General features: G+C 46.6%; 1 protein-coding gene across 2 annotated transcripts in view; it reads right to left on the bottom strand.

Moving 5' to 3' along the window:
* The window catches only part of ANO2 (anoctamin 2), a 193938-nt gene that overhangs the window by 43084 nt on the left and 128650 nt on the right, over nucleotides 1–22204 (bottom strand). For both annotated transcript variants that reach the window (XM_060684111.2, XM_060684113.2), the window contains 2 exons: nucleotides 12083–12157; nucleotides 4736–4937 (listed from right to left, as the gene is read on the bottom strand). In XM_060684111.2, the coding sequence (XP_060540094.2) occupies nucleotides 4736–4937; nucleotides 12083–12157 (277 nt within the window). The remainder of the gene's footprint in view (nucleotides 1–4735; nucleotides 4938–12082; nucleotides 12158–22204) is intronic.

Genomic DNA, 22204 nt, shown 5'->3' with positions numbered 1-22204 from the left:
GCTTCTTGGGAAACCAAAACAAAAGAAAACACCAGCAATTCTATTTTCATGCTTATTAAAGCGTGATTGGGAAATGTTTTCATAATTCTCTTCCAAAAGCGTTCCAAATATATACACAAATGATAGGTTTTTCAAAGAAATAATTTAACAGAGCGCTGCAACAGCCTTTAATTTAAGTGTTAGCCGCAAATATTTAATAATAATGTTAAACCCCACTCTCAACATTATTTTTTTCAAGAATTTTCATGCCGTGGGTGTCTGAAACAGGGTAGGCAAGAACTGCATCTCCCCTTCAGCCGAAGTAAAATGTGATTTTTTTTTTTTTAAAAAGAGGCCGATTTCATTAAAAATCAAAACAAAACTACGGAGCATAAATTACTCTATTTAAAAACTTCCCCTTTACAGAAGCCATGGAGTAAAACTTACAAAATTGTAGAAGCATCTTAATAAAGAAGAATTATTTGTTTTTCTCTCGTTAGGTATAATCAGGGGTGAGCTTCAAAAATTTTAGCAAGGGGTTCTCTGCCCAGTTGCTGGGTGGGCATGGCCATGGTGGGCGTGGCCTAATCGGCCTCCTGTAGCACGGCGGGGGGAGTTTTTGTCCTCCCTGGGCTCCAGAGGCTTCTTTCGAGCCTCCGGGAGGACAAAAATGGACTCCCCGGGCTCCGGAGGCCCTCTGGAGGCCAGAAACAGGCCCATTTCCGGCCTTCCCAAACTTCCGGTAGGCCTGTTTTTCACCCTCCTTGAGCCTCCATGTGTGCCCTGCACTTACCTGCATCCAAAACAGGCCGCGTGGGGACTCCTGGGAGGGGCGGGATGGGGTGGGCGGGGCCAGCCAGGAGTGGGATTTGGGGATTCTCCGAACTGCAGAAAATCTTAGCTAGAGGTTCTCCCGAACCCCTGCAAACCCCCAGCAGCACAATTCCTGGGTATAATTAATTCATCCTTAGTGTCAGATAAAGGTCTTCTCTTAATTTACTGAATTGTATTTGCCCATTTCACTGTTGTCTCCCATAGTCACAAATATTTTCACTATAGGCACTATTCCCAGCAATCTTCCCAGTACTTACGGGACCGTCTTCCGCCACCAATTGCATCCCACCGGCCAGTTCGCTCCCACAGAGAGGGCCTCCTCAGGGTGCCGTCGGCTAGACAATGTCGGCTGGCGACCCCCAGGGGGAGAGCCTTCTCTGTGGTGGCACCTACCCTCTGGAACGATCTACCTCCAGAGATATGAGTGATCCCAGACCTCCGGACTTTTTGTCGGGCCCTTAAAACCTACCTCTTTTAGTTAGCCGGGCTGTCCTGATTTTATGATGGGGTTTTTAAAATCTGAAATTGGTTTTAAATTGAAATGTTTTAATTATGGGCCAAATTATTTATCTATTTTAAATCTATTTTAACTTTTGTATATAAAGTGTTTTACTTGGCTGTTCACCGCCCTGAGTCCGAAAGGAGAAGGGCGGTATAGAAATTTGAAAAATAAATAAATAAATAAATAAAAATCTGCTGGTAAGATCCTGGCTGATGAGAAGCTGTGTGTCCACCTGCTGAACAAAGGACATCCCACAGGAACATGACATCCTCAAGATCTCCAGGCAGCAACTTTCCCCTCTTTTCCCACACTTTAGAAAAGAACAAACTCAAAATAGATTTCAAGCATGCAGGGAGAAGAGGATGAAGTCAAATAAGACCAGGGATGGGATTGAAAAATTTCAGCAACCAGTTCGCTGCTCGATTGCTGGGTAGGCATAGTCATGGAGGTGTGGCCTATTTGCCTCCTGTATCACTGTGAGGGGGGGGGCAGTTTCACCCTCCCCAGGCTCCGGAGGCTTTTTTTTAGCCTCCAGGAGGGCAAAAATGGCCTCCCCCAGGCACCGGGGAGGGAGGCCCTCTGGAGGCTGGAAATAGGCCCATTTCTGGACTTCTGGTAGGCCCGTTTTTCACCTTCCCAGATCTCCGCGTGCGCCCTGCACTTACTTGGCATCCAAAACAGGCCGCGTGGAGACTCCTGGGAGCGGCGGGGCGGGGTGGGTGGGGTCAGCTAGTCCTTGGAACAACCGGTTTTGCGAGCCAGATTAAAATTAACATCTGAACCGGTCCAAACTGGCTGAATCCCACCCCTGGAAAAGACCCAAGCAAAGAGAAGAGGAGGAAGGCACAAAGAGAGAGCAAATTATCTGGCAAAAATGGAAGGTACAAAGGAGATGCAGAAGCAAAGGACGGGATGTGAAGGGACAGAAAATGGGTTTTGTCACTGCAGGAGAAAATGTGGCAGAACCTGGGGGCGGAGTGAAAAGAGGAATCAGCCTAGCATCCCTACGTAGTCACAAGTGGACCAAGTCCAACTTCCCTTGATTTCGATTGACCCTTATCAAACTGTAAGCAGGTACTAAGGTTAGTTGAGAAGATTCTTGTGCATATTCATGAGTGGCAATAAATCAATTTAATTGGACCTTCATGTGTGGACCTGGTCTTTCCCCCTGACAGCTACTGGTATATGTCAGGACTGAGGAGCACTCAACTTTGGCAACAAGATTGGGGAAGAAAAATGCAATGGAGGCTATCCTGAACCCTTTTCAGGGGTGGGCCGCTATGGGTTCGCCTAGGTTCGGGAGAACCCATAGCTAACATTATGGCTAGTTTGGAGAACCTCCAAATCCCACCCCGGCTGGCCCTGCTCACCCCACCCTGCCCCTCCAGGGAGTCTCCACGTGACCTGTTTTGGATGTGAAGTAAATGCAGGGCGTGTTCGGAGGCTTGGAAAGAGGGGAAAATGGGCTTTCTGGAAGTTCTGGAAGTTCTGGAAGTCCAATAACAGGCCTGTTTCTGGCCTCTGGAGGGCCTCCAGAGCTTGGGGAGGCAATTTTAACTCTCCCAGAGGCTCAAGGAAAGCCTCCGCAGCCTGGGGAAGGCAAAAACGGTCCCCCCAACCTGGTGCAGGAGGCCGACTAGGCCTCGCCCACCATGGTCATGCCCACCCAGGAACCAGGCAGAGAACCCGTTGCTGAAATTTTTGAAGCCCACCCCTGACCCTTTTAGTTGCCCAAGTATCTCGGTGTCAGCATTCTGATGCTGCCATAAAAAGACGAGGCTTGACTTTTCACCTACTTATTTTCTCTGTAGATAATATCCCCTAGGAGATGGGATGGGAGGGGGGAACATTCCTGTGGGGTGAGGTCAGAAGCTGGGGAGACTGACTTGGAAGATGGCCAATGAGAAGATGAGAATTGGGGAACAGAAAGGGAAGGGTTTGGGGGTCAGAGGGTTAGTATCGGCTACGACGAAGTCGGGGCCAGATCTGTCGTACTCAATAAATGGAATATTTCAGCAAAGATTAATTGTTTGGGAGTGCAATTTATTTGAGATGACATCGAAACCTGACACTCGGTTTCCATGAAAGAGAGCACCATCATTCTTCCTACAGTATGTATAGTGAAAGGCTGTCACACTTTCTGCCTCCACAAGACTTTTTCTGCACACTGAGAACCTACCGGTCCAAAGGGGAATCCTGTGGTTGCTTCTAAGATAACCCCCCAGCTATGAATAAGTGCAGAAATGGAGAGGATTCCCCCCTTCCCCAAATACCATATCTAATGGTTGAATGGAAAGGAGGAGCTGGCAATCCACCACCAGTGATGTTCAAACCACAAAGCATTGGGTTGCTTTTGTGGCTAGGCAGCTCACAAATTAAGTCAAGAAAATCTGAGGAACCTCAAGAACTTAGTTGTCCCGAAGGTGCTTTTTTCAAGAGGCAACTGGACTTTATGGGTTTCCTCTGAAGATGTTTCGCTGCTCATCCAAGAAGCTTCTTCAGCTCAGAAATGGAGAAGCTTCCTGGATGAGAAACAAAACATCTTCAAAGAAAAACCAGAAAGTCCAGTTGCCTCTTGAAAAAAGCACCTTTGGGACATTCATGATCTGGATGACTGAGAATCTCCGTAGATACTCAAGAACTTAGTAAGCGCACATGGGTGCACCAATAAGATCAAGTGAAAACGAAGGTCCTGGAAGAAAAATGTTTACTTATGATTATGATTATGATTATGATTTATTGAATTTCTATACCACCCTTCTCCTGAAGGACTCAGGGCGGTGAGCAGAATAAGATTTCATATACATATAATATATATATATATATTTATAAACAGTAAATAATAAATTGAGTCAACTTCGTGTATCTGCTAAGACCTTGGCATAGAATTTAGATGTTTATGCTAGCCCTGCTTGTTGAAACAGAAAGGTCTTCAGGGCACGTCGGAAAGTGCGAAGATCTGGGATTATTCGTATTCCAGGGGGTATTTTGTTCCAAAGAGTAGGTGCCCCCACAGAGAAGGCTCTCTCCCTTGGAACTACTAGACGACATTGTTTTAATGATGGTACTATGAGTAGGCCTACTCTGTGAGAGCATATTGGTTGGTGGGAGGTTATCGGTTGCAGCAGGTGGTCTCGTAAGTACTCAGGTCCTAAGCCATGGAGCACTTTAAAGGTAAGAACCAACACCTTGAAGCACACTCGGAAGGCCACCGGAAGCCAGTGCAGCTCGGGTAGAAGAGGTGTTACATGTGAGCGCCATATTGCTCCCATAATTACTCGTGCGGCCACATTCTGGACCAGTTGGAGCTTCCGGGTGCGCTTCAAGGGGAGCCCCATGTAGAGAGCATTGCAGTAGTCAAGTCGGGAATAACTTGCTTATGATAACTTGCTTATCTCCAGAAAACAAAAGTGAGATTACCCATTTCGGTCAACTTTTTGGCAACAACTCCATAAATCTCATCCAGGATTAGAATCACCACGAGGTTTATGATGACTGCTGTCGCTGTCACTGTGACTCTCTTGTTGGACTTGGATGACCCATTGGTGCTCATGGAGAGTGCGGCCGCTAAGGTTATCCGGTATGCGATCACACCAAAGACTATGGAAAAAGTCAGTGAAATCTGGAAAGGAAAGAAAATATTAATAGAATGATATATGTATAGATCGGGTGTCGGCAACCAGCAGCTCTGGAGCCGCATGTGGCTCTTTGGGTCCCTTGCTGTGGCTCCCTGCTGAACTGGATCCCACAACTGGCTGGCCCCTTGCCCTCCCCTCCCAATCACTCCTTGACTGAGAAGATAAGGGTGATGGTGGGGGATGGAGAATCACTTTATATTCCAGAGTGGGAGTGAAACAGCCCTGTACTTGCCTCTTCTTCCGGCCCTTGTTGGTGCTGCACGCACCTCAGTCGCTCGGGAAGACGCACAACTTTCTCTCTGCCCCGAGACACTGGCCTGTCCCAGCTGCGGCTGACGCCGGTGCTCTCGCCACCTCCATGGCCTGCTCGCTGCTCTTGCAGCGCCTTGCGCAGCACACTTAAATTTAACGCAGTTCACAATGGGGGAGATGGCATCCCCTGCTCCTCCTAGAGCACATTACAATGCGGAGTATCAGCTGCAGCCAGGCCAGGCCAGTGTCTTGGGGTGGAGAGAAAGTTGTGCATCTTCCTGAGTGACCAATGTTCCACATCGTAATACGTAAACCTGGGTAGGTGTGGCTGTGGGGAAGGGTTATGTGACTTGGTGGGAGTGAGTGATGATGAGTTGGCCACGCCCACACAGGTTTTGTGGCTCCCAGTGTTTTCTTTTCTGTGGGAAACGGGTCCAAGTGGCTCTTTGAGTGTTTAAGGTTGCAGATCCCTAGTATAGATGTTCTTATGGAACTCAAGTGGTTGAATTATTGAATGATTGATTGATTGATTGATTGATTAGTTCAATTTATATGCCGCCCTCCTCCAAAGACTCAGGGCGGCTTACAATGCACTTATAGCAATAGCCTTCATTCTTTTGTATATACCTGCTTATTAGGGCTTTTGGCCCCCCATAAGCGGTGTTTCTACAAAGTCAGCTTATTGCCCCCACAATCCGGGTCCTCAATTTACCTACCTCAGAAGGATGGAAGGCTTAGTCAACCTTGAATAAGGATGGGGTTAAAAAAAGAGGAAAAACATTATTCCTGGAATATTCTATGATCAATTCTTCAGTGATAGGAAATGTTCTTGCTAGAGTTAGGGTGCCTCGTAGGTAGACTACAGAAAGGTATCTCTTTATTAGCTAGCTAATTACAATTTTCTGCTTGCTACCATAATATTCACAGGGCGTAGCTCTTCACTCACTCTTCACGCGCCGGGATTTAAAACCCACTACTGGGGCAGAGCGAAGTGGTGCAGTGGTGGAGCTCTCGCCTCACAATCAGGAGGCTGTGAGTTTGATCCTAGGTAGAGGCAGATATTTCTCTCTCTGGGCACAATGAAAATATATCTGCTGAACAAAACTCGGTATTGGTAACAGGAAGGTCATCCGGCCATCCAGCCATTTAAAACACTCTACTAGGTCCATTCAGCTACCCAGACTCCACCCCGCAAGGGATTACGGGGTCGTTAAATGAAGATGATACACAGGCAGAGCGAAGAAGCAACTCGCCAAATAAAAGCAGAAGATATAGTACCATCCAGTTCCATCCACCATGGAGAAAATGCTCCATGTCTCAGTAGGGAATACAAAGGCACAATCTAACTTCGGCACAGCCTGTTTAGATGTACGGAGCATCTCACAAATTAGCAGCAATAATAACCACAACAAAATTAGGATCCCACCAATGGTGGGATTCAGCCAGTTTGCACCACTTCGGGAGAACCTGTTGTGGCCCGTCAGTGGCCTGTGCGGATTGTAGCTGATTCTGACAGCGAGGAGGCTGGTGTGGTGTTGCGCCAGCAGCCTGTGCAGCTGGCACCCGAGTCAGACAATGAGGAGGCTGGAGAAGATGTGGTGCCAGAGGCGGGGATTCAGCCAGGGCCTTCAGAACCTCCAGAAGCTCCTTTAAGTGAAGAGGACGAAGAGGAGGAGCCTCTTCTCGATGCACGGGCGCGTAGAGCTGCCAAAAGGCAGGAGTGGCTCCTCAGGAGGAGGTCTCCTCGAGAGTAAGGCTTGGGGCTAATTGGCTATTCCCTTAGCCTATTTAAGAAGGAACGCCAACTGAAGCAATTTGCAGGGAACAACTTTAGTTCACTCTACTTCGCATCTGGATTCTCTGCAAATTGCTTCTGGGCTTTCTGCCAACCTCTGTAAGATTGGGATTACTTTATCTTTGGTTTCTTGTAGGCTGTTAAGAAAGCTTATTAACAGCCTTTGTTCTGAAAAAGACTGAGTTATTTTAGTAAATTAAGTTTTGTACAAACTTTGTGCGTGCTGTGTTCTTTGGGATCCGTAGCTGGGGCAGAACAGAACTGGTTGTTAACTTTCTGAGCAGTTTGGTGACCTGGTTGTTGGAAGAAATCATTAGGGCAGAGAACCGGTTGTCAAATTATTTGAATCCCACCACTGGATCCCACCCACTAGCCTAGATGATCTTCTTGCTTTCTATTGCCGAGAGAACCACACTGGCTGGTTAAAGTTTGTTCAGGAGGCTGTGGCTTTTACCATGTACACTCTTGAGGCTACTAATGGCTGTCCAGGTGATTTAAAGGTATTTATTCAAACGCTGAAAATGAAAAGAACAGATTGTTTTCTTTGGATTAACGGCAATATAATCCATCAGCCAGAAACCTACCCTCTTAGTCTTGCCATAATAATTGGGCCGAAGCAGAAGCAGGAGGGAACTGTTTACATTCACACCGGGACATTTTGTGTGAGAATATAATTTATGGCCCTCGTTCCTCTATTGGTCAAAAGGTAAAGGCTCCCATAACTTCAGCAAACCTCCTTCTGTTTATTCAACACAGCTGATGAGGTGACACAAGATAAATAAATCTGGAGCGTTTATTTATTTTTAAAAAAGCCCTGCTTAAAACTAATCACACGTGGGACTTTCAGGGTGGGACGTCCATCCTTTTTATTCTCAGTCATTGCAAACTCAGGTTAAGGTGAAGTGAAATTTTTAAAAAGATACTTTTAAAGAGGCAGTGTTGCATGCAAGCTTGCCAAGAGGGGGGAAAAAAGGAGTGACCGAGGGTTGAAACCAGCTTGGAAAAGACAATGGACTTGACTTGCAGAGAAAAGCTCTTCTGTTAGATCAGGGGTCTCGAACTCAAGGCCCATGGGCTGGATCCAGCCCGTGGGGCGCTTAGATCTGGCCGACAGGGCCACCATGGAAACAGCGGCTCTCCTGTTTACACTGGTAGAGGGTTTCAGGAGGCCATTGCAGCCAAAAACGGAGCTCGCGAGGGCCTCGCACAGCCCTCCCGAGCTCCGTTTTGGCTGGCAGAGGGTTGCAGGAGGCCACTCAGCCAAAAACAGAGCTCATGAAGGCCTCGCATGGTCCTCCTGAGCTCCATTTTGGCTGGCAGAAGGTTGCAGGAGGCCATTGCAGCCAAAAACGGAGCTCATGAGGGCCTCGCACAGCCCTCCCGAGCTCTGTTTTGGCTGGCAGAAGGTTGCAGGAGGCCACTGCAGTAAAAAACGGAGCTCATGAGGGCCTCACATGGCCCTCCCAAGCTCCGTTTTGGCTGGCTGAGGTTTGCAGGAGGCCATTGAAGCCAAAAACAGAGCTCATGAGGGCCTCATACGGCAAACAGCAAACAGCTTGGTCAGCTTCGGCACAGCCTGATTTAGCACAAGTGGCTGATTGGTGATTGGATTGGCCTCCCGGAATACCGCCTATCAGCTGTTCCAGGCTATGGGGATCGCCACTGCCTGTCCCTGCCGTCGCCGCCCATCGCTGCTGCCACCTATTGCTTCCTCTGCACACCACATTTTCAGCCTCCACGCACCCCATTTTTGGACTCCGTGCGCCTCATTTTCGGCCTCCGCACATCCCGTTTTTGGCCCGTTTCAGGAGGCAGGGATCACTGCTGCCTATCCCCACTGCCTGGAATGGACCAAAAATGGGGTGCGTGGAGGGTGAAAATGGGGCATGAGAGGTGGCGATAGACAACAGCAACGATGGGTGGCAGCGACGGGCGATGGCGATCCCTCAGCCTGGAACAGCTGATAGACGGTATTCCGGGAGGCCAATCCAACTGCTAATCAGCTGCTTGTGCTAAATCAAGTTGTGCTGAAGCTGACCAGGTTGTTTGCTGTTTGCTGCAAGGAGATAAATTGCTGGGAGGCAGAGGTCAAAGGGTGGAGGTGGGCAGGGCTTCAGCAATACTTGCTGTATAAGATGCACACACATTTCCAGCCACATTGTTTGGAGGGAAAAGTACGTCTTATACACCAAAAAATATGGTATTTTTTCTCACTGTCAGGAAATTTCTCCTGATTTCTAGGAAGTTGATTAACTTCCATCCATTGCTTCTTGTCCTGCCTTCAGGTGCTTTGAAGAATACCTTGCCTCCCTCTTTTTTGTGGCAGCCATCAAATATTGGAAGACTGCTATCATGTCTTGTTTTGTTAATGAGCCTCGGGCTCCAGGCTGAGTACGTATCCCGGTTGTGTTAATTGCTGTGTTGGTTGGTCTTTTATCTTGGCTACTGTACGTGTTATTTATTTGTTATAATGTTTCTATCTTGTTTTCAATCATTGTCAGCCACCAAGAGTCCTGTATCCGAGATGGGAGGTCACATAAATTCAACCGTTCAATCAATCAATCAGTCAGTCAGTCAGTCAATCAATCAATCATTCAATCAAAAGTCTACATTAAACTTAGGAGGAGACAACTTATCTCGGATGCTTTGGGAAGGTCAATTCTGCATAACTGGAACGAGCTACCTCCCGGAATACGGCTGATTCCGGATCTCCGCACTTTCCGTAAGGCCCTGAAGACGTTTTTATTTCAGCAAGCCGGCCTGGCCTGAATAAGTTTTAGGGGTTGTTGTTTTTTTAAATTGTATTGCTAGGGGTTTTAAATTGGGGCGGCCGTTTAATTTAATTTATTTTTAATTCTTTTAACTTTTATATTGTATGTTATTTTAATTCTCGGCTGTTCACCGCCCTGAGTCCCTTCGGGGAGAAGGGCGGGATATAAATTTAATAAATAAAATAACTGAGGGGAAGATCCTCTATTCTTTGCTGGCAAACTCTGGGCCAGTTTGCCAGCCTTGACCGCTGCCCACTTTGTAGGAAAGGATGCTGACAGGCACTCTTGAAGGGTGTAATATATGGTAGAACAGAACAGAACAGAACAGAACAGAACAGAACAGAAGCTGGAAAGGACCTTAGAGATCTTCTAGAACCTATACTATTTCAGACAAGGGACTGTCTAGTCTCTTCTTAAAAACCTCCAGTGATGAAGCACCCACAACTTCTGAAGGCGAGCCCTTCCACTGGTTAATTGTCCTCACTGTTAGGAAGCTTCTCCTTGATTCCAGGTTGCTTCTCTCTTATGTTGGTTTCCAACCATTGTTTCTTGCCCTCCCCTCCGGTGCTGTTGTGGCTCCGTTACCTGAGCCTGTGTCATTGGCAAGAGAGGACTTCGAGAGTGAAGGAGAGGAGTTGGCAAGGCCTCCCTCTCCAGGACCCTCCTCTCTGGCAATGCCTTCGGTGTCCGCCAAAGGGCAAGAGATAGGGCCGGGGCCAAGCACGTCCACACAGCCACAGATGGACAGTGATGAGGGAAATGAGTTTTGGCTGGATCCATGCCAGCGTCGCAGAGATAAGCGCGCGCAACAGAAGAAAAGGCGTGCCCGAGATTAGGCTGGGTCACTGGACCACACCCCACAAGGTATAAAAGGAAGTGTGGCGGCCAGTCAAACCTTGTGATGAAAAAAACTGAAAGCTTCCATGCCATTCTGCATTGCCGGACTTTTGCTATAGACTTTGCTGGATTATCTCTGGACTTGATTGACTCCGTAATTATTGAGCTGTTTCTTTTGATGTACCAGAAGTGGGGAGAAGTTATCTCTCCTCTTTGTAAATAATAAACTCTTGGCAGACAGCCACTAGGTTGTTGCCAAGTTCCGTTATCATAAGGAAAAGGATTTTGCCGGCTGGTTTGGTCTTTAACTCTTGAACGTCTGTTGGTGTGTGTGCGTGTGGGACGGGGACAGAACAGGTGCTTTGTAGAATAATTTGACCTTCCTCTTCTTTGTGGCAGCCCCTCCAATACTGGAATGCTGATATCATATCACCCCTAATTCTTCTTTTCTTTAGACTGGCCAAACCCCAAAACCTGCAGCCGTTCTTCATATGTTCTAATCTCCAGGCCTTTGATCAGCTTAGTTGCTCTTCTCTGAACTTTTTTTCCAAAGTCTCAACATCTTTTTTGTAGTATGGTGACCCAGTGGTGGGTTTCTCCCGGTTCGGTCCGGTTCGGCCGAGCCGGTAGCGGTGACGATATGACGTCACCGAACCAGTTCTCCCCCCCGCCCTCCCACCCCCCACCCACATTATTCTTACCTTTTATTTGGTCCCACCCCCAATCTATTGCTGCCTCCTGAGTCCCAGCTGATGACTAGAGGGAAAAAAACTGTTTAAACTCTTGCCGCGGGGCTTCAAAGGGCCGCCCTACAGCTGATCAGTGTTAAAAGCAAACAAATGAGTCGGGTCGTAAGTGCGAGGACCTTCCAGAAATGACTCTGACCAGTTAGCCACGCCCACCTAGTCACATGACCTCCAAGCCACACCCACAAAATAAGCCACGCCCACAGAACCGGTAGTAAAAAAAATTTAGAACCCACCCCTGTGGTGACCACAAAAGCCGCCATAACAGCCCGCTATATACAAGGAAGCCATTGCACAAAATTCATGTCCATTGTGTAATGATCTCATAGTTCCCATGACATGCCTCCTCCCTTATTCTCTCCCCACCCCACCCCGCCCCCACCAACATCCATGGGGATAGGCTGCCAGGAACTATTTCATCTAAGGCACCCAGGAAGCCATTATCACCAGCTGACGCGAAGAACTTAATATGGTCACTGCTGGCCCATTCCAAATACTTCAATCTATCAAACAAATTTTATCGATCAGATGTCAAATTCTGCACCGGAGATTAAGTCATACTTTGGATTTGGCTGATAGGGGCTGGAAGGAATGCCAAAGTAATCTATCTCCGTGACAGGGGTGCTTCAGGTAGAAGATTTATGCGGGAAAGGACTGTAGAAGGAAACTTGAAGGTGTCCGTGCAAGTTTTCTATAAACCTCAAGGAAAAGAAGACGGGGAGAGTTACCATGAACAAGATGGAAGCACAGTTCACCAGGTAGCCAGGTGTGCGGTCTCTCCAGGTGAGTTTTTCCTCTTCCTCCTGGAACAAGACAGAAGGTTGAAAATGAAAGCTGCAAAAGTACACTCTGCTAAATAAGCAAAAAGACAGGTAATAATCAATAATATAATAATGATAAGAAAGCAAAGGCAGGACCAATGGTAATAGGTGCCTTGGGAACAATCCCAACTTGGACACCATCGGTATTGACACATTCACCATCAGTCAATTGCAGAAGGCAGCTTTGCTTGGAACAGCTTACATCCTATGACGATATCCGTAATACTATCAAACATCCATATCTGTCTATCCCAGGAAGAACTCAATAGGTGGACAAAAATGCCAAATCCAGTCCGAACATCTGGCTGACGGTGTGATGAAACATTATACTTCAATAATAATTAATCAAGGAACAGCCAAGAACACTCCCAGCAAAAATGACAGGGCAAGCCACTAGTGTGTAAAAATAAGAGCAAATCCCACTTCTTTTTAGCACTGATGTTACCTAGTTTGGTAATGAAACATCTGCAAGAAAGCCACCAAGATCAGAAGCCCCAAGAACCCCACAGTTCAACTCTGAGCTACGAATAATTTCTTCTGTTGGTAATAATTCAGCGTTTTTAAACAAGACAGCAGTAATTCAGCCCAAAGCAGCGTCAGCCAAAAGTTATTTGGGGGGCATTTCTATCATTACAGGAATCTCCCAAACTCCATTTGCTATCGATAATCCATAGATTTTAATCCAGAAGTCAAGCTGTTTGGGTCATAGATTTCCCATAGAACACTTTAAAATAAAATAAAAAACAAACAAACAGCAAAGGGTATACTGTCTCTGCCATGGTGGAATCTATTATGGAGGGAAACATTCTCCTTCAGAAAGAAATTAATGGCAGAATAATAATAATAATAATAATAATAATAATAATAATAATAATAATAATAATAATAATAATAATAGTAACCACCACTGGGAACATCAGGTTGAGAAAGTTTTAGTGAATGAGAAACTCAAGATCTTGTGGGACTTTAGGATTCAGACTGACAGGCACTTGGTCCACAACACACCTGACATAACAATAGTTGAAAAGAAAAAAGTATGGTTCATTGACATTGCAATACCTGGTGATGCACGAATTGAAGATAAGCAGCAAGAAAAAATCACAAAGTACCGGGACTTACAAATTGAAGTTGAGCGACTGTGGAAAAAGAAATCGTGTGTTGTCCCGATTGTAATTGGAGCCCTCGGAGCAATACCCAAAGGGCTACCCCGCTATTCAGAAATTCTAAATTTGCCGGACTTGAACATTTTGACTCTACAAAAAACCACCTTACTCGGAACAGCTTACATCCTCCGACGATACCTTAACAGTTCCTAGGTCCTTGGTTAGGACTCGAGCTGCTGAGCTATTAACCAGCCTCAAAGGCTGTGAATCTCACTAAAGATTAACCAATAAATAATAATAATAATTTTATTTCTATACCGCCCTTCTCCCGAAGGACTCAGGGCGGTGTACAGCCAATTTAAAAACACAAGACACAACAATGATTAAAATTTAAAATAATTAAATAGATTTGGCCGGTTTAAAACCCCCCAAAATTTAGAATACTCCAATTTAAAATCATTATGTTGATAGCCCGGCCTGGCGGAACAACAGGGTCTTCAATGCGCAACGAAACACCCGGAGGTTGGAGATCTTATGTATTTCTGGGGGCAGTTCATTCCACAGGGCTGGGGCTCCCACAGAGAAGGCCCTCCCCCTGGGTGTCGCCAGCCGACATAACTTGAATGTGGATACATCACGAGACAATAAATCTATTCTTACAAGATCTTGCCTTTGCTTAATTGTGAGGCTTAATCAGTGGTGGGTTGCTCCCGGTTCGGTCCAGTTCTTGCGAACCGGTAGTAAAAGTGGCAGGAGGCTCCGCCCACCAGCCCGGACATCATCATAGATGATCTGCGCATGTGCAGAAGCTTCTGTGCATACACACACATGCTTCCGTTGCAAAACGGTAGTAACGGTAAGTAGAACCCACCCCTGGGCTTAATCATATCCAACATTTCGGGATAGTAGCCAGCAGGAGAGGGGAATGAAGTCCTGCCCCAAAACACATTAAAAGAAAAGGTGCTTTGATTTATTTTTTTTTAATTTGATTTATATGCCGCCTTTTTCTGGAGACTCAGGGCGGCTTACAGTGTGTTAAGCAATAGCCTTCATACTTTTGTATATTTTATACAAAGTCAGCTTATTGCCCCCACAAACTGGGTCCTCAATTTACCTACCTTAGAAAGAATGGAAGGCTGAGTCAACCTTGAGCCTGGCAAGATTCGAACTTACTTTAATTGCAGACAGCTGGGGTTAAATTACAGTGCCTTGTCTGCAGAGCTATCCAGGCTCTTGCTTTGATGACATTTGATGACATGGTCATCAATCCTGCGTTTGAAGACTGATGCTTTGATCTACAGTTGGCAGAATAGCAACAAATAGCACTTGTATACAACTTCACAGTGCTTTACAGTCCTCTCTAAGCGGTTTACAGAGTCAGCCTATCGCTGGCTCCTCATTTTACTAATCTCAGAAGGTTGGGAGGCTGAGTCAGCTGGTCAGAATCAAACTTCTGGCAGTGAGCTGACATAGCCTGTAGTACCACATTTTAACCATTGTGCCAGCACAGCTCAATGGGCTCAGAAGAGCTCACTGTGTTCAATATACATGCTTCTCTCTACATTCCTTTTTATCTCAACATTACACGCAGACTACCATTACGGTAACGGGACAAACTCCACACCTTTTTAAGTTGCCAAGGTTGAGAAAGCATGGATTTAGAGTAACGCATGGGAGCCACGAACACAGAGTTCGTATTTATGGATTCCCACATTGTTAAAGAAGACACTATAATATTCATTATCAGCTCCGGTAGGAGGAACTCAAATTTCTGAACATCATCTTCTAGAACAGTGTTTCTCAACCTTGGAAGCTTGAAGATGGGTGGACTTCAACTGCCAGAATCCCCCAGCCAGCGCTGCTGGCTGGGGGATTCTGGCAGTTGAAGTCCACCCATCTTCAAGCTACCAAGGTTGAGAAACACTGTTCTAGAAGGACCACTGAAAAGGCAATAGCAGTAATTGCCACTGTGGTGACATGATTGGGGACCTTCCCCTCCCCTAATCTCACCCCACCTCCAGGCTCTGCTCCCCTCCCCTAACCTCACCCCATTTTTACACAATCACTTTCCTGAGCATTGAGAACGAGACTTCTACATTAGGCCCAAGCCAGGGGTGAAATGCTACTGGTTCGTCCCGGTTTAGCTGAACTGGTAGTGATGGCGGCGTGTGGTTCGGAGAACCGGTAGCGATGGCAGCACGAGGCTCCGCCCATCCACCCGGTTATTGTTACTTCCTGGTTTTAACCAGGAAGTAACCTGGTTTTTACCCTCTGCGCATGCACAGAAGGGTTTGCCCGTGCACAGAGGGTCCGTGCGTGCATGTGACATGCATGAGTGAGTGGAGTGAGCACATGCACACAGCATGTGCACTTCCAAACTGGTAGGGAAGGTAAGTAGATTTCACGCCTGGCCCACGCCATGTTCCTCTCAAAGCTTGCTTGAAAATGCCAATGGCCTCTGCTTGCCGAAGGAACCGCCGTACTAATCTAGTTTCACTGGTGTCTAATTAACTGAACAAATAGGGCATCTGGAAACCTTTAAATTAATTTTCCTAAAATGTGCATCCTCCTCATTATTGCTATGAGGAAAATATGTGTTGTTCTTGAACACTTATTATTTCATAACATTTTGCTCGTCACAGATGAACTCGATCAAATTCTGGAAAACCCGAGAAGGAGCACGTTATTTGTTTGTCTAAGAAAATGAACGATTTGTTCTAAATTTTGGAAAGGAGGAGATTCGGAATGGCACTGAGCGCTGAAGGCTGGAACGGGATTCGGGATTCCACTCAGTCTCGGAATGCTCTATTCCCCGCGGAGACGCCTGGAGGATGAAGTTCAAATTACGCTGCCTTGCCCTAGTAGAAATTTCCCTGGATTTGGATTCTTTAATAATTAATCCAGGCAACTACAAAGCAGCTCGGGGCCTCCAATTTAATTGGGATGGTTTGGAGATATGCCACTGCACTCAACCCTGAAGTGGCTTTATTTGACAGGAACTTTGTTTTCAGTCTGGTCCTAGTCTTGGTGCCTTAATAGCAATAGCACTTAGATTTATATACCACTTCACAGTGCTTTTACAGCCCTCTCTCAGCGGTTTACAGAGTCAACCTATTGCCCCCCCAACAATCTGGGTCCTCATTTTACTGACCTTGGAAGGATGGAAGGCTGAGTCAACCTTGAGCTGATCAGGATCGAACTCCAGGTTGTGGGTAGAGTCAGCCTGCAATACTACATTCTAACCACTGCACCACCATGGCAGAGATAACAATAGCACTTAGATTTATATACTGCTTCACAGTGCTTTTCAGCCTTCTCTAAGCGGTTTACAGAGTCTGCCTATTGCCCCCAACAATCTGGGTTCCTCATTTTACTGACCTCGGAAGGATGGAAGCTGAGTCAACCTTGAGCCGGTCAGGATCGAACTCCAGGTTGTGGGTAGAGTCAGCCTGCAATACTACATTCTAACCACTGCACCACCATGGCAGAGATAACAATAGCACTTAGACTTATATACCGCTTCACAGTGCTTTTCAGCCTTCTCTAAGCGGTTTACAGAGTCAGCTTTTTGCCCCCAACAATCTGGGTTCCTCATTTTACCGACCTCGGAAGGATGGAAGCTGAGTCAACCTTGAGCCGGTCAGGATCGAACTCCAGGCTGTGGGCAGAGTCAGCCTGCAATACTGCATTCTAACCACTGCGCCACCATGGCAGAGATAGCAATAGCACTTAGACTTACATACCGCTTCACAGTGCTTTACAGCCCTTCCTAAGCAGTTTACAGAGTCAGCCTATTGCCCCCAAACAATCTGGGTTCCTCATTTTACCCACCTCGGAAGGATGGAAGCTGAGTCAACCTTGAGCTGGTGAGATTCGAACTGCTGAACTGCTGGCAGCTGGCAGTCAGCGGAAGTAGCCTGCAGTACTGCATTCTAAAGACTGTGCCATTGTGGCTCTTAACCTGTTTGTACTCCCACACCATTCAAAGGGTGTTCATCCCAACACCCTTTATAGGTGTGGGAATAGGAATGGATTTCCAGAGGAAAAAAATTGCAGACTACAGGAACCGGGAGCACCACTCTGGTGACCCTGAGGACACAGATAAATCTCCCAGTGCTTCAATGACCCTCTAAAAGGATGCAAATGACCAGCTGCCTGCAAGGAATATAAATCCTTCCATTCCCCACTATCCTGTCAGAGCTGAAGTAGCTTCTTGGATGAGAAGCGAAACATCTTCAAAAGAAAAAGCAAGAAAGTTCCATTGCCTCCTGAAAAAGCACCTTTGGGACAACCATGACATGGATGACTGAGAAACTCTACAGACCACATTTTGAATTCTGCATCCAGTTTTGGTCGCCACGATGTAAAAAAGATGTTGAAACTCTCGAAAGAGTGCAGAGAGGAGCAACAAAGATGATTAGGGGAAGATAGGAGGCTAAAACATAGGAAGAACGGTTGCAGGAACTGGGTATGTCTAGTTTAATGAAGAGAAGGATCTGGATGACATGATAGCAATATTCCGATATCTCAGGGGCTGCCACAAAGAAGAGGACTCCCTCTTCTGTTTATGCAGTCAACGACTAACGGTATGGAAAGATGCATAAAATAATCCATGCATTTTGAAAACGAGTTAATTTTTTTTATTCGAGTTTTCGGTAGGTACTTTCATTTAAAAATTTTTTAAAAATTGACGTGGATGAGAAGACCTACAAGAGAAAAGCAAGAAAGATGATTAGGGGACTGGAGGCGAAAACATATGCAGAACGATTGCAGGAACTGGGTATGTCTAGTTTAATGAAAAGAAGGCCTAGGGGAGACATGATAGCAGTCTTCCAATATCTCAGGGGCTGCCACAAAGAAGAGGGAGTCAAGCTATTCTCCAAAGCACTTGAGGGCAGGACAAGAAGCAATGGGTGGAAACTAATCAAGGAGAGAAGCAACTTAGAACTAAGGAGAAATTTCTTGACAGTGAGAACAATTAATCTGTGGAACAATTTGCCTCCAGAAGTGGTGAATGCTCCAACACTGGAAGTTTTTAAGAAGAGGTTGGATAACCATTTGTCTGAAGTGGTGTAGGGTTTCCTGCCTAAGCAGGGGGTTGGACTAGAAGACCTCCAAGGTCCCTTCCAACTCTATTCTACAGTATAAATAACCTTCGATTGGCCGAGAGGGTTTCATGTCCCTCTCCTTCCTTCAGGGTCCCTGGTCAGAGCAGTTCCCAGGAAGATGGTGAAAAGTTATTATTTCATGGGAATTGGCCTCTCCGTTTCATTCTGGGAAACTAATTTCTGCCACTCTATTTCTTGCAGTCAGGACATTCTGTTTTCTGCCAGCAGGAATTCCCATCAGAGCCAATGGGTAGCCTCAGGCCTGGGAAAGGACTTGTTCTCCTGCTATATCAGGGACCTCCTCTCCCTCCAGGTGTTCTTTGCTAATGAGAAATTACTAGAGGAATGCAAAAGGAAAGAAAGGAAGGAAGGAAGGAAGGAAGGAAGGAAGGAAGGAAGGAAGGAAGGAAGGAAGGAAGGAAGGAAGGAAGGAAGGAAGGAACCAAAAACAGGAGACCAGGGCCTGCCCTTCTGCTACCAGAGTTCAAGAACTCAAGGAGAATTTTCCAGAACTCCAGGAGGGGTTGTTGAATGGTTTGAGGATTTTCCATGCCTGCTGGCTGGTACTTATGACAAAGGCCTTGCTGTAGAATCAGATGGGAAGAGGAGTTGACATGATTGTTCTGAGTGCCAATATACGGAAGACCTTCAATTCTGGTGACGCAGTGGTTAGAAGGCAGTATTGCAGGCTCACTCTGCCGGCAGCCTGGAGTTCAATCCTGACGGAGCTCAAGGTTGACTCAGTCTTCCGTCCTTCCCAGGTCAGTAAATTGAAGACCCTGATTATCGGGGGGCAATGATGCTGACATTGTAGATAACCTTTACGGACATTTTTTTCCCCCTGTGGGCACATTGGCACACATTAAAAATGAAATTCTGTCGCCTGCTTCTCAAAAGTGTACACATACATGACACACGTATACACAGGCTATATACATACATATGTGTATAAAGGTAAAGGTAAAGGTTCCCCTCACACATATGTGCTAGTCGTTCCTGACTCTAGAGGGCGGTGCTCATCTCCGTTTCAAAGCCGAACAGCCAGCGCTGCCCGAAGACGTCTCCGTGTTCATGTGGCCGGCATGACTAAACGCCAAAGGCGCACAGAACGCTGTTCCCTTCCCACCAAAGGTGGTCCCTATTTTTCTACTTGCATTTTATATGTGCTTTCGAACTGCTAGGTTGGCAGAAGCTGGGACAAATAATGGGAGCTCACCCCGTTACACGGCACTAGGGCTTTGAACTGCTGAATTGCCGATCTTTCGATCGACAAGCTCAGTGTCTTAGCCACTGAGCCACTGTGTCCCTACATGTGTGTATACCTATATCCTAACATATAAATACATATAAATGTTAATCCCTGCCCATCTTGAATACATGGCGGAAAGAGGAAGCTTGGGAGTTCACAAGGTTGATGCTGTATGGAACAAAACTGTGGCTGAATCTGGATGTTCTGCTTCGGATACCACGAAGCCCCCTCCCAGAAGGTAACAAGGAAAACAGGTCATGAAGAGGACGTGTAGCGTCCCAGATAATCCTGTGGTCCTTGCTCAAGCAACCCTTATATGCTATGTCCTGGATAGAAGAGAGCGAATTGCCAATAATCTTTTCTGCTGTCCTCACCACTCTCTGCACTGCCTTCCTGTCCGAAACAGTAATGCTTCCAAACCAGACTGTAATGCAATATGACAGAATGCTCTCGATCATTCCTCTATCGAAAGTGGTAAGGACAGGGGGAAACCACTTAGAGAGTGTTGTAAAGCACTATGAAGCGGTGTATACTGTAAGTTTAAGTGCTGTTGTTATTCTTTTTATTGGAATCAGAAAAGTTGGTGCTGGTTCCCTAGAACTGCTGGTGAAATAGATGTGGGCCAAGACAGAGGACAGAAGAATCAGTGGGCATCAGTGGTCCCAAGACTCAGGAAAGCCGACTCAGGAAAGCACATCTTTCAGGTGTGATGTCTTGAAAAATCAGAAAGGAGAAAGATTTCAATTTCTAGGAGGAGATCTCAATTAGAACATAGGATAATAGAGTTGGGAGGGACCTTGGAGGTCTTCTGGTCCAATCTCTTGCTTGAGCAGGAGATCTTCTACCATTCTGGAAAAATGGCTGTCCGATCTCTTCTTGAAAACCTCCAATGATGGAGCAATAATATTAAAAGCAATACATCTTATGTGAATGCATAGGAATCACCAAGAGTGCAGAGAAGAGCAACAAAGATGATTAGGGGACTGGAGGCTAAGACATATACAGTAAAGAATGGAATTGCAGGAATTGAGTATGGCTAGTCAACTGAAAAGAAGGACTGCGGATGACATAATAGCAGGATTCTGACATTTAAGAGGCTGCCACAAAGAAGAGGGGGTCAACCTATTCTCCAAAGCACCAGAAGGCAGGACAAGAAGCAACGGATAGAAACTCGTCAAGGAGAGAACCAACCTAGAACTAAGGAGAAATTTCCTATTTATTTATTTATTTTATAAAATTTGTATGCCGCCCTATCTCCAAGGACTCAGGGCAGCTCACAACGACAATCGACCAAGCGACTGTTAAAAACAACAAATATACACAAAAAATAAAAAAAGTATTTTTTAAAAAATTTAAAATATACTACCCCATCAGTCCAGGCCGGGGGACATAAATAGCCAGGTTTTCAATTCACAGCGGAAGGTGCGAAGGTCAGGGGCCAACCGGAGCCCCAAGGGAAGTTGATTCCAAAGGGTGGGGGAGCTCACAGAGAAGGCTCTACCCCTGGGCGTCGCCAGCCGACATTGTCTAGCCGACGGCACCCTGAGTAGGCCCTCTCTGTGAGAGCACACCGGGCGATGGGAAGTTGACGCTGGTTGCAGGTGGTCCGACAAATAGCCTGGGCCTAAGCCATGAAGGGCTTTATAGGTTAACACCAGCACCTTGAATCTCACCCGGAGGGCAACCGGCAACCAATGCAAGCCGCGCAGGATTGGTGTAATATGGGAATATTGGGTCCCTCCCGCAACAACCCGCGCGGCCGCATTCTGTACCAGCTGAAGCCTCTGGGTGGTCTTCACGGGCAGCCCCAGGTAGAGAGCATTGCAGTAGTCGATCCGGGAGGTGACTAGCACATGAGTGACTGTGTGTAGGGCATCTCGGTCCAAGTATGGGCGCAACTATTAGTGTGAAGAATTAACCGGTGGAAGAGCTTGCCTTCAGAAATTGTGGGTGCTCCATCACTGGAGGCTTTTATAAAGACACTCAACAGCCACTTGTCTGGTAGGGCATAGTCTCCTGCTTGAGCAGGGACTGGACTAGAAGACCTCCAAGATCCCTCACAACTCTGTTATTCTGTTAGAATAAGGAACTAATTGAGACCAATTATCCTCTTCAGCAACTTGGATGTTCTGTTCAAAAATTATACTCTGTTATCTTGTGACGAGGATTGTGATACAAGTTTGATGGACACAGTGGTGGGATTTAAATACCTTAACAACCGGTTCTTTGCCCTAATGACCGGCTGGATGGGCGTGGCCATGGTGAGCATGGCCATGGGCTGTGACAAGCAGCACTCGGCCTCCTGCACCCCCCTGGGAGAAACTGGGCTGCAGGGGGAACGTGCTGCCCCCTGCACCCCATTTTGGGCCTAGTAGCAGTGGTGGGTTGCCCCCCGGTTCGGACCAGTTCTATAGAACCGGTAGTAAAACTGGCGGGAGGCTCCACCCACCAACCCCGACATCATCAAGAAGCTTCTGCGCATGTGCAGAAGTGCACATGCGCATGTCCCCATTGTAAACCAGTAATAAAGGTAAGTTGAACCCACCCCTGCCTAGTAGGCCTCCCTGCA

This window comes from Pantherophis guttatus, chromosome 7, assembly GCF_059756535.1.
Source record: "Pantherophis guttatus breed Tessera chromosome 7, ASM5975653v1, whole genome shotgun sequence".
In the NCBI taxonomy this organism is placed as follows: domain Eukaryota; kingdom Metazoa; phylum Chordata; class Lepidosauria; order Squamata; family Colubridae; genus Pantherophis; species Pantherophis guttatus.
This window is presented reverse-complemented; position numbering and strand designations above follow the sequence as displayed.